Source organism: Plectropomus leopardus, chromosome 10 (genome assembly GCF_008729295.1).
Source record: "Plectropomus leopardus isolate mb chromosome 10, YSFRI_Pleo_2.0, whole genome shotgun sequence".
Classification (NCBI taxonomy): Eukaryota; Metazoa; Chordata; class Actinopteri; order Perciformes; family Serranidae; genus Plectropomus; species Plectropomus leopardus.
In genome coordinates, this window is record NC_056472.1 from 32811736 (window position 1) to 32832102 (window position 20367).

Below are 20367 nucleotides of genomic sequence, written 5' to 3' on the forward strand. Positions count from 1 at the left end.
ATTTGAGGAACATTTCTTACCAAGTTTTTTTTTTTTTTTTTTAAATCACACCTATTTGCTCAGGTTTAGAGGTTTAAATACTTGTAAGCAGCACAAGAAAAGGGATCCAGGTTTTAGAGGGTTAACTCTCGGTGATGCAGTATGTAAGAATCAACTTAACAGCCCGACATCACCACCTCATGCAACCGCTGTGGTCACATGACGCCGCATGTACTCGGTTTTAATCATGTTATGGAAAAACTGGAATCAAGTCTAACTTAGTTAAGGTTTAAACAAATCCCGAAGGCCTGATTCATCAAACTAATTTCCACAAAAATGTAACGAGGCTCAGCGATCCCGCCAGAGGATTCGGAGCGGTGTTTGCCATCATCTTAGGACAGAGACAGCAAAACAACCTGCCAAGCGCACAAACTGTGTAGTCTCAGATCCTGTTTGATCGGGAGCCGATGTGGTCCAGAATCTGGGTGGCCGGAAGGATAGATAAACAGAGAGGGAGCGGCCTGGAGGACACGAGACAAACTCACGGCGAGCTGTGAGACCAGACAGACGTCTCTGGTGAGACACAGGTGATATCAGAGCTGCAGACCGGAGAGCGAAACATTAAAGGGAGAATTCACTGTAAAAACGTTATTCACGCGATGAAGAGCTCCATAAATACGCAGCGTTTTTGAATGATGAGAAATTGGCATTTTCAATAAAAATAAATGAATTAAATACATTTCACATGCTGCAGTCATGTGAAGTCGGAGGGTTGTAGTTTTCGAGCTGGAAACTCGTTTTTCTCCGACTTTGTTGTGTTGTTGGTACAAAGACGATGAAAGAGCGTTTAAACAAAAGGCTGATAGCTGTTTCCAGTTTATTTATGTTTTTATATATTTAATCTTGGTCACTCTACATGCACAGCAGGTAACATTTATACCATATTACACTTAACATGTGATCAGAATTTTTATATATTACTTAATAATTTTATATATATATTTTTATATTTTTTAATATGGGACTCTACATGAACAGCAGGTAACATGAATTTAATATCACACTTTACATGTGATCAAAAATTGATATTTAATACGTTAATTGATTTAAAAAGATGTTTTTTACCATTAACCAAACACTGATTTTTGCCCGTCATGTTTATGCTTTTATGACGTCAAGTTGGCAACTCGTGTTATAAAATAATTATCATCGACGTCATTATATACTCTCCTGGCTGCCTTACAGTTAAACGTTTGCTCGCTTGCTGCAGCTAATAGATGCAGACACTAAAATGTGCAACTTTTAAAAGTAAATAATAGTAATTCTAGGAACAAATTATTAAATAAAATGTATTTCACTTCCATTTTGACATTGCTTCCAAAAATAAGCAAAAAAAAAAAAAAAAAAAAAAAAAAAAAGAAATACCCACACATTAGGGGAAAAATAAATAAAAATGAAATGACCGGGGAAAAGTGCTTTAAGATAATAATATAAATTTGTGAAATAATTTTAAATATATAATGGTGATTTTGTTGCAATTTGCAGAACAGTTGCTCATTGCTGTTTCCCCCCAGTGTTTTCAAAAGAAAGCAAACCAACCTGCTCATATTTCGAAACTGAAAAACTGAAGTACATGTCGGTTATACAATCCACAGTTGTCACTAAACAGTGAGCGCAACAAATTCATCACCTGAGACTAAAACTGTATCACTGCAGCATGACACAACCTGACAATAATAATAATATTTAATAGAAAATAACCTGACTAATAAATGTTACCTGTGTGGAGGTAATACATTTTTAAGGAAGCATTATCTAGTGTGCATACTTTATTTGTATTTTTGCAATGAGCAACATAATTAAAATAAAGCCCAAAAATAAGCAAAAAATAGAAAACAAAAAAAAGATAAAAGTCCAAAAAATACCTTTAAAAAATACCTAAAAATTTGGAGGGGAAAAAATAAGAAAAAAAAAAAAAAAAAAAAAAAAAGATGACCTAGAAAAAGTGCTTTAAGATAATAATAATTTTGTAAAAAATAAATAAATAAATAGTGTTTTCAAAAGAAAGCAAACCAATTTGCTCATATTTCAAAACTGATATAAATCCACGTTTAAAATGCAATAATTTATGTTGTTATCATTTCAAACAGTCTCTAGTCGTCACTAAACATTGTGTGCAACAAAATCACCACTTAACACTGTAACCTGCATCACTGCAACATGACACAACCTGACAATAATAATAATATTTAATGGTAAATAACCTGACTAATAAATGTTACCTGTGGAGGTATAAATGTTACCTGTGGAGGTAACATTTAAGGAAGCATTATCTAGTGTGCGATTTTATTTGTATTTATGCAATAAGCAACATAATTAAAAAAAAAAAAAAAAAAAAAGGACAAAAATACCTTAAAAATACTTTAAAAAATTCAGAGGGGGGAAAATAAGGAAAAAAACAACATAAAAAGAGATGACATATAAAAAAATAATAATAATTTTGTAAAAAAAAAAAAAAAAAAAAAAAATAAAAAAATAAATAGTGTTTTCAAAAGAAAGCAAATCAATTCGCTGATATTTCAAAACTGATATAAATCCAGATTTAAAATGCAATAAATTACGTTGTCATCATTTCATACAGTCTATTGTTTTCACTAAACACTGAGTGCAACAAAATCACCTCTTTACACTGAAACCTGCATCACCGCAACATGACACAACCTGACCTGCTGACATGCAACTCTGAGTATTATTTTGAGGAAACCAAACGTTCAATTATCACGTGCAGCGGCCACCGTGTGTGCAGCAGCAGCAGCTAGCTCGCTGCCGCCGGTGGGCCGGGACCCGCCGCAGCTGCAGGCCGCACAGGAGCCGCTCTCTGCGGATGCTCATGCTCATGCTCCGCTCAGGCTCCATGCTACCAAAACACACACCCTGCTAGCTCAACGACCAGCCGCGGCAACAGTGCACACACACACACACACACACACACACACACACACACACACACACACAGACACACACACACACACACATCGGCTCACGACAAAGCATCAGAAAACACGTAACGACATCTGTGCTCCGCCTGAACGCCCCCCCGCCTGGCTGTCAATCACCGGAGCAGCGGCGGAACCAGGCCGCGGTCGGTCGGGCTGTGATGTCACCTTATTGTCGTTAGCTCGCGCTTAGCCGCCAAAATAAGGACGATATTAAATGTACAGTCAAAAACATAAGTGATAAGAGTCTGCGGGCGCTTTCTGCGCGCTGTAAACGCAGATGTTTGTCGTTATGAAGCGGTTTTTACCTCACGGCTCGGTGTCGGACTCCTGCAGCGCTGACGGGGCCGCTGTGTTTGGTGGGCGGTCCGTAAACGATTCATCCGGTTTGAGCTCTTCCCACTAAGGGACTGTTCTTTATTTATCAGAGAAGGAGGTGGCGGGAGTGTGCCTCTTTTTTTTGTTTTTTTGACCATCGACAAAGTTACAAATATTTGCCCTTGAGTCTCTAAGTAAACTTTGCATCTCTTGTCTGCACTTCTTGATGATTTTTATTCAAAATATCGTAAATCATTCAAGATGTTTATTTGCCATTTGTACATGCACACACAGGAACTTACAAACATTTTAAATATAAACTATGCCTACTTTACATTTATATGAAAATATATCTTTTTGTGTATAATAATAATAAAAAATAATATTTTCTTAAAAAATTGGCTGTAAAAATAAAAAAATTAAAAACGCCCCCCCCCCCTCCTTTTTATTGCACCACGCCTCCCCTCTCATAAATAATGAACAGTACCTAAAATTAACATAATTGAGGGGATTTGATCACGTCAGTGCTTCATAAATGAGGCTGCTTGACCAGAAGATGTCATGTTTGAAGCATTTCACGGGGTAAATTAACTATTTCAATTCTTTCTAAGAGTCAGACCTGCCCAAAATGTACATGAGTTTAAGATGGTACACATTTTTACTTACCTTTTTCGATTCAATGTCACCGATTCTCCAAACTGAGTCGAGCCCCCCGTTTCCTGTGCATCAACGTCTTCCCATGAAAACAAGCGCGTTTGAGGCATCATCAATCGCACGCAGCCGAGAAAACGATCATCTGTGTCGCACTGACACTGTCGAGCACAGAACAATCAAACTGCAATGCGTTTGTATGGGATTCGTAATTATATCTTTATTTTTGGGATTTTTTTGTTATGCCACACTGTATAAAAACACATAAACACAAAAATGTGGTACATAATTTATTTATGTATTTATTTTAATCTTGCACGTGCACGTGGGCTATTCAAATGCCACTGCTGATTCATTTAATGCCTGCCTGCTTGGCACCTTTGTAGCACTTTCTACAAATAAATACAAATTAGCTGGAATTGGACAAATAAATAAATAAATAAATAAACAAACAAAGGAATACATAAATAAATAAATAAATAAAGGAATAAATGACTAAATAAATTGATAGATAAATAAACAAAGGGACAAATAAATAAATAAATAAATAGGTAAATAAATAAACAAAGGGACACATAAATAAATAAATAAATAAATAAATAAATAAGGGATAAATGGCGAAATAAATTGATAGATAAATAAATAAATAAACAAAAGGCCAAAAAATAAATAAATAAATAGGTAAATAAATAAACAAAGGGACACATAAATAAATAAATAGGTAAATAAATGGACAAATAAATAAATAAATGACTAAATAAATAAATAAATAATAAATGACTAAATAAATAAATTAAATAAATAAATAAATGGGTAAATAAATGAATAAATGGACAGACAAATAAATAAATAAATAGGTAAATAAATGAATAAATGGACAAAATAAATAAAGTGATAAATAAATACATAAATAAATGGACAGATAAATAAATAAATGAATAAATAAATATTTTTGTCACTGCCTCCCTCTTCCTCCCCCTCCCTCTCCCTGCCTCCCTCCTCATGTAAAGAAAGAGCACCATTATTTGTGCTGAATGGTTCCTTCTGTATTTTCACTTTCTCAAAACCACAGATGCTTTCAGTTCTGTTTTTTTTTTCATGTTGATTTGCTCCAATGATGCATCTCAGAAAACAAAAAAGTATCTTAAACAGCCACGACGTCCGCGCGCCTCGCAGAGACAGAGACAAAGCGCGTGTCCGAGGAGACGAAGAGAAATGACACGCGAGGAAACGCTGATGAAACCATCAGGGACATTCAGAGGAGCTTCAAATGTCACAGATGGCCCAAAGTCTCGACTCACAATGCAGCTATTCACACTTGTGCTGCTGAAACTTTGCGATGCCACATGGAAACTTTAATCTCCAGAGCGGTCAGCTGCTGAACACATCTGTGCGCAGCTGGAGCTCAGTTTGTCCTGAGATATTTCTCTTTTTAAAGCGCTGATTCTCAGAGGAGGACGAAGTACTCAGCCTTTAATCGAGTAAAAATATCAATATTACACTGCAAAAATACATATACACACTGGAAAAGTAGCACATTCATAACCTCACTGAAATAAAAGTATGTGAGTGTAATCAGCGAAATGTACTTAAAGTATGAAAAGTATAAGAACTGAGTATTTTGTGAGACGTTGAGACACTCAGTGGACATTTTCTGGTGACAAAATCAGATATTTTTAACGAGACGTGGGGACATTTAGCAGACATTTTTTCTGGTGACAGAACCTGAAATTTAGACAAAAAGTTGGGAAATTTCACAACAGTATTTTAACGAGATGTCGGGACATTTAGTGTTTTTATGAGACGTGAAGCAGCTGCTGTCCTATAAACAAAACTTGGTACTAACGTAACAAGACATCTGGACATTTCACAGACGTTATTTTGGACAACAAAACCCAGTATTTCAACAAGGTTTGAGGGGGACTTTTTGTGAAAAACCAGGTATTTCAACATGATGTTGGGATATTTAGCAGATCTTTTTTTTTTTTTGTCAACAAATCTAAGTATTTTTGACATGACATTGGGACATTTAGCAGACGTTTTCTTTCTGGTGAAAATAACAGTTATTTTATTGAGATGTCTGGACACTTAGCACATTTTTTCTGTCCACAAAAGTAGGTATTTTTAAGAAGACGTCAGGAAATTCAGCAAACAGGTTTCTGTCTTTTTTTTTTTTAATGAAACATTTTGACATTTGGCAGATGTTTTTTGAACAACAAAAACAATTAGAAGACATTTTCCTGGAAAAAATTTGATATTTTGATATGATGTTAGGAAATTTCACAGCTGTGCATTTGAATAAATAAATAAACGAATAAATACTAATTTTAACAGTAACTAATACCTAAAAAACTGTTAAATAAATGGTGGAGTAAAAAAGTGCAATGTTTGTTTCTGAGATGCAGTCGCGTAAAAGTAGAAAATGGCATGAAATGGAAATACTCAAGTACACAACAAGAACCTCACATTTGTACTCAAGTACAGTACTTGAGTAAATACATTTTTCCAAGTGAAATTAAACAGAAGGAGGCAGAAACACGCTGCATATGTATTTGGTTTTATTGAAGAAGAGAGATATGAATAGGTGGCCTGTTTTAAGGCACCTTAAAAATGTACAACAAAAGCTGAACCATTTATTTATTCAGAATACAAAAATACACATCTCAGTGACTCCAAATCGTAATAAATAGTTAACCATGCATCCTAACCATAAAAAGGCACAGAAAACAGTCACTTAGTAGTCATAAAAATGATCAACTACTTTACCAAAAAATCATCCAGATAGTAATACAGGTGACAACTGTAACATTATATTCCAAATGTGAAAACACAATACACATCATGTCATTTAACCTTATAGGCAATAAATATGCAAATATTGTTTATACCTACATATATATTCTTACAAATTAAAACTGTGCCATTGTAAACATAATGTAAACAAATGAAACTCGCTTTTCTCCCATCGCTTTAGGAACCGCGTCACACACTATATGCTATCCCGTCTTTTTTTTTTTTTGTTTTTTTTTTTTTTGTGTTTTTTTGGAGATCCTTGCATGGGTTTCGGTGGTTTTTGGAAAACCAGGCAGTTTGCAGCATTATTTACAGACCACTGGAAAACACAGCGAGGGGAGAGGCGGCTGCTCCACCACGCGTGGAAAGGTCGAGCGTCCTCTCGCCTGGAGTCGGGGGCCAAAAACACGAGATTTTAGAAAACGCGGCGGACACTTTGGACGCACGGATAACGGAGACGGCTCGGGGACCGCGACGGTACTCGGGGGTTCGGTTTGGTGACTGGCGTGATGAAGATTAAACAAGGCAGCGTGCAGCAGCTCCAACATACTGCTGCATTTAAAGCACATCATAACATAAAGGCTTCAAATTAGACTCAAACTAAAGTTTCTGGCTAACAAAAGGCCAACGGTCATTAAAGAGTTAACTATCGATCTACTTAATGAATAAAAGGCAGACCTCTGAGTGATCTCCAGTCAGCAGCGGTGCAAGAAAATGAGACAGAACCTGCAGCGTTCCCGCAACGTTTCCATGACTTTTCAGTGATATTTTAGCAAATTTCCATGACTTTATTTAAGTAGTTTCACCCTTTGAAACATGACCAAATTTCAAGGTCTAAGTTACAAAAAAATACCTGAAATTTAGCACAAAAAAAGGAAAAAGTCTTAAAAAGTCAAAAATAAATAAACATAAAATTGTTAATAATAATAATAATAATAATAATTATTATTATTTATTATCATTATAGTTTTCTGGACATTTTCCCCTTTTTAAATTATTATCTTCTTATCATTTTCTTTCTCTCTATCTCTCTTTTTAAAACTAATTTTTGTGTCTTTTTCTTTTCCTACTTTCTTGCAATTTACGGGACATCTCTTTCCAAGGTGCGCAATTGCCTTTTAGTCATATTTTTTAAAGAAATCAAAATAATTTGCTCAAGTTTCAAAGGGTTAAATGCAAGTTGGAGATGTCTAAAGGCAATATGATAAATATGATGTCATTCCAGGTTTCGCAGGGTTAAAATGGGAGGGCCAAACTGCTGATATTTACTATCTTTACTTGCAACTTAAACATTTTCGCCACCAACTACCTGCATATGCCAACAGAGCAAACCGGCACAGGTATTCTGCAGAAGTTTAAGGTAGAGCCTCTTTTTGTAAAATAAAAAAACCCACAAAGCTCAAATCAACAGTCATGCAGCACAGCTGATTTTGAATTAGTAATACGACGTATTTGACATAATTTGGGGAGATTTCATGTTTTTTTCTGATTTTAAACACTAGCCAAAACAACGTATATTCCAATATTTTTCAAAAAATGTTGTTATTGCAAAGCATTTTCAGGCCTGGAAAACAGATTTTCTAATTTCCTGACTGTGGAAACCCTGGATCTCGTTGTAAATTTGTGGTTTATAACATATCTTTGACTATGAGTTGCATGAAAAGAAAAAAAATCATCTGGGATTGGAATTGGATTGATAGATTTGCTAATTTCTGCACAACAGCGACGCTGCAGCCTGACAGCCGACTGTCAGCACAACAAACTGAACTGGAGCTGTGTGAGGATGTGAGTCTGTGATCGTGAAGAGGTGAGACGTCACGTCGCCCTCTGGTGGGTTATTTAACTCAGCACATGACTTCTGCAGCTTCTGCCCTCATTCGCTCACACTCTGCTGATATTTCGGACACCCTGACGAATGATGAAGGGTAACATGTGTGCACCTCGTTAAATTTTAGCACTCAATATTCAGTAAAAAATTAGGTTTTTAACTTATTCCTAACAGAAGACATATTAATCCGAGATAATTAACACACAAGCGACAAATTATTCTCCAAAAACAGGAAACTATCAGAGTTGAAATGTCAATAATAATAAAATTAGTTGGCAATGTAAGTGTATACAATTGCTGATAAGGTACAATATGCCACTGTTGTAGCAGACACCCCCAAAACACACACACTGTGACACGTTAACACAACAGTCACGTCTGCCCACTCCACTCATTCACAGACACAGTCCGACTTTATCATTTTGGAAGCACGGAGGAGCAAAACTACAAACTAATGAAACCGCTGGAAGAAATTTGGAGTCGGTAAGAAAAAGCAGTCTGTCTACGGGTCGAACTTTTAAAATCTAATCCCCAAACTTTAAGAGGGGAAGTACGTGTACAAAAAAACTCTTCTTTCAAGGTTTTTTTTTTTTTTTTTCCCCACTGAGAAACATCATATCGGAAAAAGCTGCAGAGACAGTATCAAAACAAGAGATAAAATATTGCACCATCATTGGATTACAACAGCATTATCATGTACAAGAGATTAGAACCAAATCAACAACTGTTACGGTGTAATATACACGATCAAATGTGTAAGCTGTTGACAATGCATGCCATGTCAGCAATCTACAAATGCATCCGACTACAACACTTACAAACGTTGTTTGCATACACTGGTATACTGTATATACAGTGCATATGTACATTTACAAACTTAGCATCACATATAGAAATATACCCTGTAATGCCACCGGTCTTAAAAGAAACTAAGAGTAGTGTCCTATCACTTGTAATCTGAAGAAAATAAAAAGCTGCACTTGAACGAAGCTATGCAGGCTGCATATCAACTGCTCTATTACATATTTAAAACCTAACTCTTATTCTCGTTAGTGTTAAATACTGTGTTTAATTGCCAAAAGTTAAAAAGTTGAGGTGAACTGTTAATCCTATGTAATGATATGAGTGTTTGCACTTGCATTAAGCAAGAAGTAAAAAGTGCCTTTTAAGTGTTCCTTAAAAAAAAAACCTCAACGTCCCTACAGTTTATAAGATCGGCTTCACACCAACATTTTTACGGCCTTCTCGACTAAAACCGAGGAAACTATCAAAGAAAGAAAGCGCATGAAGTCAGTGATAGAGTTCGAGTTTGCTTTGGATTTTTGTGCCACCTCTGCTGAAGTCAATGGCGAATCGTACAATAACCGTTGACTGAAAATGCTTTGAGCAAGTTGGTTTGATTTTTTTCCAAAAACACGATGCAAAATGTTCTTCAAATAATTCAATTATTAGAAAAAAAAGGGGAATAATTTCCAGAAAACTATTTTTATAATGATCACAATTACATTTTTAAAATTATGTTACAGAATTATTCTTATTTTTTAGTGCTTTTTTCCAAGCAATTTCTTTCTTTTTTTTTTTTTTACTTTCCCCTAATTTTTTACTTAATTTCAGGTAATTTTCTTTTATTTTTTTTGTAAATTCTTGCCAATTTTTGGGTCATTTCTTCTTAAGCTGCTCATGCCTTCTTGCCATTAAGCCAAATTTTTTTTTACATGATTTAAACATCTGCCACCACATACAAATTTTCTATTTTTGGAGCTGGACCGTTCATTACTATTTTTATAATTATCATAATTATATATTTAAAATTATATTGCAGAAGTATTCCTATTTTCAAGCACACTTTTCAAGAAATGTCCTTGTTTTTTCCTCTATTTTTTTCTCCAAATTTTTAGGTAATTCTTCACTACTTTCTTTTTTTTTTGAGTATTTCTTGCTAAATTTTGGGTCACTTCTTCTGAAGTTGCTCATTGCCTTCTTGCCATGTTTTTGGAAGAAATCAAGCCAATTTGAGCAGGTTTCAAAGGGTTAAATAACACACATTACATGATGCTGTCTGACATTTTTAATCCAAATATGCACGTTTGTTTTCCTTTTTATTGTGTTTTAAACAGATCATGGCTCCGTGCAGCAGCTGCTCAGAGCAGAGTCTCTCACACATGCATTTATTTGTGGCAGCCTGCCACGATTAAAATATCTGCAGCCACAAATAGATTTTCTATTTTTGGACTTTGACTGTTCATTACTATTTTCATAATTATATATTTAAAATCTTGCAGAATTATTCTTGTTTTTAAGCTCATTTTTCAAGATTTTTTTTAAAAAAAAAAACGTTCCTCTATTTTTTCTGCAAATTTTCGGGTAATTTTCTTCTAAAAAATGATACAAAGGGACACGCACTCATCTCAAGCACAGTCACTGACATCATGTCCTTTCCTTTTTAATAGTTTCTTTGATTAACGTTAATCTCTTTCCCACCTTAAATGGAGTTAAGAACTAAGACCTACTGGCCTATTAAACTAAGAGGTGCGACCTGAACATCAGATGATCATGTTTTCTTAGACATTCACTTTGGTACTGATTTCACATCCACAGAGAACGTGTCGACTTACAGATATTAATTCCATATATTCATACCTCATCAACAGCTTCTTTAAAAAACCAACTTCTTATGACTTCTACCAATGAAGCACATTTTACACTAAATGACTGAAAATATGGCACAAATCTTTGACACATCATTATCATGCAAACAAAAATAAATTAAAGCTAGAAAAAAGAAAGATTTCGACCAAAAAAAGGATGCTTTCAGTAGTAACAAATGGCATCGTAATACTTATGTGTAAAACTTGTTCAAGTGTTATTTTGCACACAAAAAAAATCAAGACACTAATCATGCAATTAAACAGATCTAAAGTTGAGCAAGCATAGCATGCGACAGTATCCCACCACACCTTCCAGACTGCCACCTAGAGACTGTGATGTTACACGTTGGTCCTCTGTCTCCACCGAATGGCAGTGCTACGTGAACCCGAAGGTTGCTTTAATGCATCTGCAGCTGTGTGCAAACATCACACCACCCAACTGAACTGAAACGAAATCCCACACTCATGGAAGTCCTGGTTTTGCTACTTGTTTGTTATCACAACGCAAAAGTCAGCTGTCAAAGGTAAGGTTAGTTGCATACCTGATTGTGTGCTATGAATGGTTATTAACTCAGAAATGGCTTTTTGTTTTGTGAAGATCCATGACTTCCTTTTGCATTTCTATCCGCTTTTTTTCTCTCCTCATTTTGGCACCAAAGCACAAACGACACACACTAATGTATCTTGGTAACAACATCACAAAGCAGAGGGATCAAATCCAGCTCTCCTTGAATACCTTCTCTTTTCCTTCTCTGCCTTCGGTGCTCCCAAACTCCTCCACTGATGTGAGGGGGATGTTCGTTTCCCCTCTCCGGCAGCGTCTGCTACCGGGTTAGAGGTCAACCATTGAGGCCTTGGCCAGGTCCTTAGTTCCCTGGAGAATTCTCTTCATATGACCCACTTTCGATATCCCCAGATCCTGAGAAGAAACAAGACCAACACATAAAAATCACAGAGAAATCCAACATAACTGAATGTTTGGGCTTTAGGGGGACCACTTTGGTCCAGACTGAAAAATCGTAACAAATGCAGGATCGCCTGTAGGCCTGGGCGGTATCACGGTATATCTAGAAATCCTCAATTTATGTTTTTTAATACCATCATAAATACAGGCACTCTTCTTTCTACTAGGCCTGGTTTTGATGAGAACGGCCCTACTAAAAAAAACGCAAGTCTCTACGTTGTTGACAAAATCCGCTCTTATATGATAACATTGTGTTCACAGATTCACGAAAACCACGCTGTAGTTTGCATGCCAGGCCAGTAGTTGGCAGTGTAACTTTGTAATGACAAACCTCAGAAGAACACCAGTGCGACCGTGATGTCACACAGGATCCGTACAGTGCCAGTTTCCATGGCGACAGAAGGGGCGGCGTTTTCAAAAGATTACACTCTGGAGCCCGGCTTCAAACGCTTGTGTTTTAAAGCCCCCAAAACGTTGTTGTCGTGTGAACAAAAGGCCAAAACCGCAACAAAAGTTTTAAGTTTCACACAAGAACCGTTGCAGTGTAAACGGACCCTTAAACTCACAGTATGTAGTGCACAGCACGCACCAGCAGAGCTCGATCTCTACTGTTGGACCAGGCAGTTGAGCTGAAAGATACAGCGACACCTAGTGATGGGGGGGGAGAAGTTACAGGACTGTAAACAGCCAGTGGCCATCAGGCAGAGACTGTTGGATATAATAGCATGTTTTTTCATCTAACTTTTAGTAAATTAGCGATGTTGTCCAAGCCTAACCAAGTATTTGTAGTTGCCTTAATCTAACCAAATACTTTTGATGTCTAAACTTACCTGAATAGTTAGTAAACCTCAACAAGTGGTTCTGTTGCCTTGACCTAAGTGAGTAGTTTTGTGGCCCAAACATAACCTAGAAGTTATGTTTGCTAAACTAACCAAGAACTTTTGGAGCCTTAACCTACCCTAGTACTGTTGGTATCAGACATAACAGAGTACTTTTGTTGCCTAAACTGAACTTTGCAGTTCTGTTACAGAAAATTATCTTACTAACTAAGTAGTTCCTTTAAGTTAACCAAACCAAGTAATTCTGTTGCCTACAGCTAACAGAGAACTTTTGGTGCCAGACCTAACCAAGAACCTTTGTTGCCTAAACCAAAGTAGTAGTTCTATTGCTGAAAACTAACACAGTACTTTCGGTGCAAGACCTAACCAAGTACTTTTGGTGATTAAACTTATCTGAGTACTTATGGTGCCCAAAGCTTACCAAGTGCTTTTGTTGCCTAATCCAAAGTGTATACTTTTTGTGACTTAACCGAACGGAATAGTTCTTTTGCGGACACCTCACCGATGAAGTTTTGTTGTCTAAACATCAAGTTTTTTACGTTTATTTTTGAAAACACGCTGTTGACGTGTAGGGCCACTGACCAAGCAGCTGTATCCGGCGATTTGGGAGTAAAAACCTGTTGAAATATCACCACTAAACTCACTGCCTGACTTTGCACTTTTGGCCCTCTACGTCTAGCACAGTTCGGTCCGTTCGCTCCCAGCCCGCCCTGCCCCGCGGACTTCCCCTCTTCAGCAGAAACGCAGAGTTAGTGGGTTACAGCGAGTCTTTGTCACCAAGCAACGATCAGACAGAAGAAGCCAAGCAGAGCGATGCAGAGCAGCACGAGAGGAGGCAGAACAGGGAGACATCTCACAGGTTAGAGAGCACCAGAAGTACAGGAGACAGAGACACAGTCGACTGGGGGTCGTACGAGAGCGTTCACACAGATTCAGGTGTGCTGACAGGCGCACGCACGTGTGTGTGTGTGTGTGTGTGTGTGTGTGTGTACCTTCAGGTCCCTCCTCTCCAGGTGCAGCAGCTCCGAGCCTCGGATGTCGTGTCGGATGAAGGTGTCCCTGTACTCCCCCAGACTCAGCTGTTCCAGCCAGACGCCCACCTCCTCTGTGCCCCATCTTTCCACTACACACACACACACACACACACACACACACACACGCACGCACACACACACGCACACATGCGCACACACACGAACACACACACACACGGGCAGAGCAGAGAGAGGCTCAGGGCGCCTCACGGGTATCCACACGCCTCACACCCTCTCGCTATCATTTAAAGCGTCTACACTCTTAGAAATAAAGGTGCTGACTGGAACCACATAGAGTTCTATGGCTTGTTCCCATGGGAAAACCCGTTTTGGTTTTCTGTAGTACCTTTTATCAAGGTTCTAACAGGAACACTTTCAGAGGGGTCTACCTACAACACAACACAAAGGGTAATAATACCGAGAACCATCTGTGAAAGGTTCCACCCAGAACTCAATATAAGACGTTCTACAGAAAACCCTTCTGTGGTGTAATGGTTCTACCAGGAGGTTTTGCAGAGAACCCATTCATATTCTAAGGGTTTCATCTAGTATCCACCCAGGGGATCCTATGAAGAACCCTTTCATATTTCAAAGCTTTCATCTACAACCCACCTGGGTGGTTCTATCGAAAACCAGCTTATATTCCAAGATTTTAGGGTTTTGTCTTGATCCCACCCCAGGGAATCTATATAGAACCCTTTTACATTTTAAGGCTTTCATCTAGAACTCACCTAGGGGCTTCTATCGAGAACCCCCTTATATTCTCGAGGCACTTGTGCCACAGTTTTTCTTGTATGAAAAGTGCTTTACAAATGAAGTTGTTACAAATGAAGAATTGTTATTCAAAGGGTTTCATGTGGTATCGACCCAAGATTTCTACTCAGAACCCATTTATAAACCAAGGCTTTCATCTAGAGCCCACCCAGGGGGTTCTACTGAACAACCTTTCATATCTAAAGGGTTTTGTCTCGAACCCAACCGGGGCATTTTATTGAAAACCCATTCTTTTAAAAAGGGGTTCTTCCGAAGCAAATGGTTCTGGGTAGAACCTCAGCCCGTTATTTCTAAGAGCATATGCAGTTTATAAACACGCCATCACACACACACAACCTCAGAAATGGGCACACATTGTGGTGAATCACTGAAAGAAAAGATGGAATAAAAATGGAAGGAGAGCACCAGAGAGGAAGGAGAGGACGGAGGAGGGAGAGCGGTGGCGGCAGCTGGCGGAGGAAGGTTTGACAAAGGCCAAAGACGGTCAGAACAAGGCAGCGGCCGATGGCGGTCCAGGAGGACTGGGGGCATGCACATCATCGGCCAGTGTCAGAACACACAGAGAAAGTAGGAGGTACAGGGTGGCAGAAGCCTGTGCGGTCTGCAGGAAATTCAGCCAAAATCATCAGGAACCGGCCCGCGGCGAGAGGAGGGGCTCACGCTCTAAAGCCAGACCCGACTCACGAAAACATTCCCACTTAGTTTCTACCGATATTCTTCTCTTTCCGAGGAAATCCAACTTCCCGTGTATGAAAATAAACCAGACTTAGAGGTCATATGCTAAACTCCTTCAACAGTCCTGCTCGAGTCGCTACACTGACTGTTAAAAGCTCAAAACTGAAAATTGAAAATTTATCACAAATCTGCACGGCGCGCGACTTTTCAGCTTTAACTAAACTGAAGGCTCAATTGTGAATTCACTTTTGGAAATCCAACCTTGTGCAAATTATGAAGTCCGTTTAAAACTGTAAAACTACTTTAATAACAAAACATTCGAACCTGCTACAGCTTTGCAGCTTGCACCAAAATGTAGGACGATTCACACAAAACTCACTGTTCAGCATATTCAGACTGTCCTAAAAATGTACAGAATTTCAAATGATCAAAAATTAACTCACATTGCATCAAAATGTGCCACTGTAAACAGTAATGTAAGCAGCTACTGCAAACTCACTAAATAAAGCTCCATGTTTGATTTAAGAATTATACGTATGCCAAAACCAAATTTTGGGCAGCATTTTGATCCTCGTGTATATGCCATCATGTATCCTTCTGCATTAATTTGGAAAAAACATCTGTAGCATCACTTTTTTCCATTTAAGGGTCAACTGATCAAATTCTGAGAATTTTGTGTCGATGACAGAAGTTTTGCCGTCAGTTTGAAATCTGCCTGTAAATGCACGTACGGCTGTTATGCTGCCCCCCGGTGGTTGGCTGTATCATAACGTGCAGTGGTGCACTTGGTGCCTAAAGGCTGTGAGCTGAAGTCTCGTATGGTGCAGATTAAACATGCTTTTGCCTCCTCAGACATTTTTCTTCTTCTCCCTCAAATATTTTGACTTTTTTTTCTTTGATTTTTTCATGTTCAATGTGCAGCTTGAAGGATTAGGTTTCTGGTTAGTTTTTGTTCAAATAAAACAGGCTTTCATCGGTGCAGCCTTGTTCCTCTCCTGACTTTGCGCCTTCTGAAATCATGTGGACAGCTGGATGAGAGCATGAATGGAGGGGAGGGGGGTGCGGACTGATGGTGAGGGTCGGACTTTTGGGGTAAAACACCTCAAACACACACCCATCCTTTGTGTTTGTATGCAGTTATACCTTTATGCATAACTGGTTTTATGATGGTAGTGAGGAGCAAAGTGACCACGATGAGTGTTTGAACCACGTCTGTGTATTTTGTGTGAAGGAGCATCTTCACGATGAGGCGAGTAAAACGTAAACGCAGCGGTCAGATAAAACAGTGCTGATGGATGAATGAAGGATGGCAGCACTTCCACAAAAATCAGCACATTTTAATATGAAGCTAATCCAGTAAAATAAAAGCAATACATACATAAAAATAAAACTTTTCCTGTGCTGCGTTCAGATGCCTGTCACAAGCTCTTTAACCCTTTGAAACCTGAGCCAACTGGCTGGATATCTTTAAAAAATGTAGTGGAAATAAGTAATGAGCAACTTGGCAAGAAATATCCCACAAATGGCAAGACATTAGTAAAAGGTGACAAGAGAATGATTTGTTTTGGGGTAAAGGATCATTAAAAAAATTATCAAAAAAGTGGGAAAAAATGTCCACAATATTTATAATTATTGAAATTAAATTACAGATATATACATATATATATATATATATATGTATTTTCTTTATATAATTTTACATTTTAAATATTTAATTTTAATAATTATAAATAAAGTGGAAATTTTTCCTCACTTTTGCGATACATTTCTAATAATCCTTTCCTACCAAAACAAATTTTATAGACTTCTGGGGTAATTTCTTCTTTTACCTTTATTTTTTGGCTTATTTTCAGGTCATTTTCTCGTCACTGCCTCAAAATTTCTTGCTATTTTTCGGGCCATTTCTTCAAGTTGCTTATTGCCTTCTCCCTATGTTTCTCAAAGAAATTAAACAATTCTGCTCAGGTTTTAAAGGGTTAAATGCCCATGGCGGATGGGACTGACTCTGACTAGGACTGTACCGAACAGATTTTTTTTTTATTTGTTAAAAATGTTATAAGTTTTTCCTTAATTTGAAGATGAAAAATAGGTAATAAATCACAATATATTGCAATATACGGTACGTTATCACAATCTCAGCATTATGCAAAACATTTAAAATCGCCATAATATTGTATTGTGATTTTAAATATTGTGATAATATCGTACTGGGGGGGCTCTGGTTAATCCCACTCATAATAAACATCCATTTAAACGCCATGAAAGACTCCGAAGCTTCGAATGATTCGGTACAGCCCCAGCTGCGTCTGATTCCCCGTCTGTCTGCTCTCTACTGACAGAAAAATGGTCCCAGCCCTACCTGACTGAGGGCTCGTCTTCTTGGCCGCCTTCTCCTTCTTGAACTTGGGCACTATGCGAAACATGCTGCTGCGACTGTTCCTCTTGCCGTAACCCAGAGAGTGGTCCTGGTACATAAGCACAGTCAACCTATAGCCTTTCATTTAGCTACTCAGCTCTCCCGTTACGTGGAGCCACTCGACACCACAGACATACAGTTCACACAGCTGCGCTAATGTTGCATCTATCTCTTGTAGAAAAACTACACACACTGCTGCTCGTGTTCACGCGCGTGTCGGCTGAAGCTGCTCACCTCCTCATCGTTGGGCTGCAGTATGTGGTAGAGCCAGGGGATCTCTCCCAGTTTGCCCAGTTCTAACTCCAGACTCTGCAGAGCCCCGGACAGCTGCTCCTCCTCCGGCGGGTCCAGCTGCTGCAAGAGCGGGAACACAAACCGAAATCAGCGACATGCAGCATACTGTGAGGGTTTCCGATTTGATTTTGAGTATGTAAAAAAGAAAATAAAGAAAGTGTTATACCAAAAAGCAGACAGACAAAATAAGTAATATTTGCAGACAATATAAAAAAATAAATAAATAATGCTGAATTTTTTAATGCCACCTCTTCCCCATAAATCACTGAATTTTCCTTATGAATTTAAACCCATTCTCCAATTAATGAAACATATATGCATACATCCACATACTCCAGATCAAACATTTACAATTTTACATTGTTATTTACAGAAAAAGAGGATAAACTAGAAGAAAAATGAATATCAAATAACCATAAAATAAACATTAACTGGCGTAAGCACCTGCTGATTATCAAACCCCCTCTTCATCCCTCCAGAAAAATCATATTTTTATTCATTATTTTAAACTGATTTATGGTTGGTCGATGTTTAAGCTCCACATTTGACTACAGAAAAGAAGATACCTACATATAATCAACCACAATTATTCTTTAATGTCACAGTATGGTAGAGCAACAGAAAAAATAAAAACGTCTCTATGACTCACCAGAGAGACTCGGCCCAGCAGCAGAGACTCGGTCTCGTTGTACAGAGCCTTGACAGTGCTGGCCACCTCTATGGCTGTGTTTCTGGTCAGACTCTGGAAACATTAATAACACTTAATTAATAATTAATTGATTATGAATTAATAATCTTGTGCAGAAAACTCATACTTTCAAAAACATGGGATCATGGAAGAAATGACACAAAAATTAGCGAAAAATGTGTAAAATGTACAAGAAAATTATTTTAAAAGAAAAAACCTTTGTTGCCATGTTTTTGAGATAAATCACAAAAATCTGGTCATGTTTCAAAGAGTAAAATACTTTTGAAAGGTGTCTAAAAGCGGCACAAGACAACTGATGTCACTCAAGGTTTTAAAGGGTTAACTTCAGTTATGTTAATTTCTTCAAATTGGTTTAATTTATTTCAAAAACACTTGGGAAAAGGCAACGAGCAACTTCACAAAATATGCCCCACAAATTTTAAGAAAATGGTAAAATGTGACAATAAAATTCCCCGAAAATTGGTTTTAAAAAAGAGGAGAATTTAAGAAAAACAAAACTGGAGAAAAATGTCCTGAAGACGATATTTATAATATTCATCATTATATTTTGAAAATTTTGTTGCAGTACAAAAACTACACATATATATTTTTCTAATTTTTCTGCACTTTTTTTCTTTCTGTTTTTCTGTTTATTTTTTTAGGAACGTTTCTTGTAACTTTTTCTTTTACTAATTTCTTGCTCATTTTTGGTCTGTGTCTCGTTGCTCACTGCCTTCAAACCATTAACAACTAAAACAATAAATTAACCCTTTGAAACCTGAGCAAATTGGCTTGATTTCTGCCAAAAAAACATGTAAAGAAGGCAATTTAACAAGAAGTGACTGAAAAATTAGCAAAAATTAGTAAAAAGTTACAAGAAAATTACCTAAAAATTAGCAAGAAAATGGAAGTAAAAAACAAACAAGAACATCATGTGAAAAAAGTACTAAAAATAAAATAAATAGAGAATATTAATATTAATATAAATATATAGGTCATCATAAATAGAGTTTCTGGACATTTTACCCTTTTTTGAGGAGGGTTAGGGTTCTTTTTGATTTTTTAATTTTAATTTTTTCTCTCTTTCTCTCGCTCCCCTATTTTTAACACTCATTTTCAGGCTGTTTTCTTGTTGATTTTCACCAGTTTCCCCCCATGTTTCTGGAAAGAATTTGGGTTTCAAAGGTAAAGAAAAACAGACGTCTGTCCCGGTTTTTAAAGGGTTAAGCAGCTTTATGTTGCGTGACTGGTGCTGGAGGCTCACCTCGGGGAACTTGGGGTGTGTCTTGTTGATGGCGTGAGACGCGGCGTTAACAGCGTGGGCCAGCTCCTGCTCTAAAAGCCCATTGGTCTTCGCAGCCTCACATATCCTGCGATTAGATAGAGCAGCGTTACCGACCACGATCGGAAAAACAAAGAGCTGATTTCCTGGATGCTTCGTGTATCAGTGCGGCCTGCGGACCTGCAGAC

At 37.6% G+C, this 20367-nt stretch overlaps 2 protein-coding genes across 3 annotated transcripts in view; both read right to left on the reverse strand.

The window, feature by feature from the left end:
- The window catches only part of akap11 (A kinase (PRKA) anchor protein 11), a 29017-nt gene extending 25674 nt beyond the window's left edge, over positions 1-3343 (reverse strand). For both annotated transcript variants that reach the window (XM_042494388.1, XM_042494387.1), the window contains exon 1: positions 3284-3343. The gene's annotated coding sequence lies outside the window, so the exon portion shown is untranslated. The remainder of the gene's footprint in view (positions 1-3283) is intronic.
- An 8549-nt stretch (positions 3344-11892) lies between these two features.
- dgkh (diacylglycerol kinase, eta) overlaps positions 11893-20367 on the reverse strand; it is a 78733-nt gene continuing 70258 nt past the window's right edge. The window contains 6 exon segments of the mRNA XM_042494573.1: positions 11893-12132; positions 14009-14139; positions 17859-17964; positions 18150-18269; positions 18859-18951; positions 20162-20267. Of these exon segments, the coding sequence (XP_042350507.1) occupies positions 12046-12132; positions 14009-14139; positions 17859-17964; positions 18150-18269; positions 18859-18951; positions 20162-20267 (643 nt within the window). The 3' untranslated portion in view covers positions 11893-12045.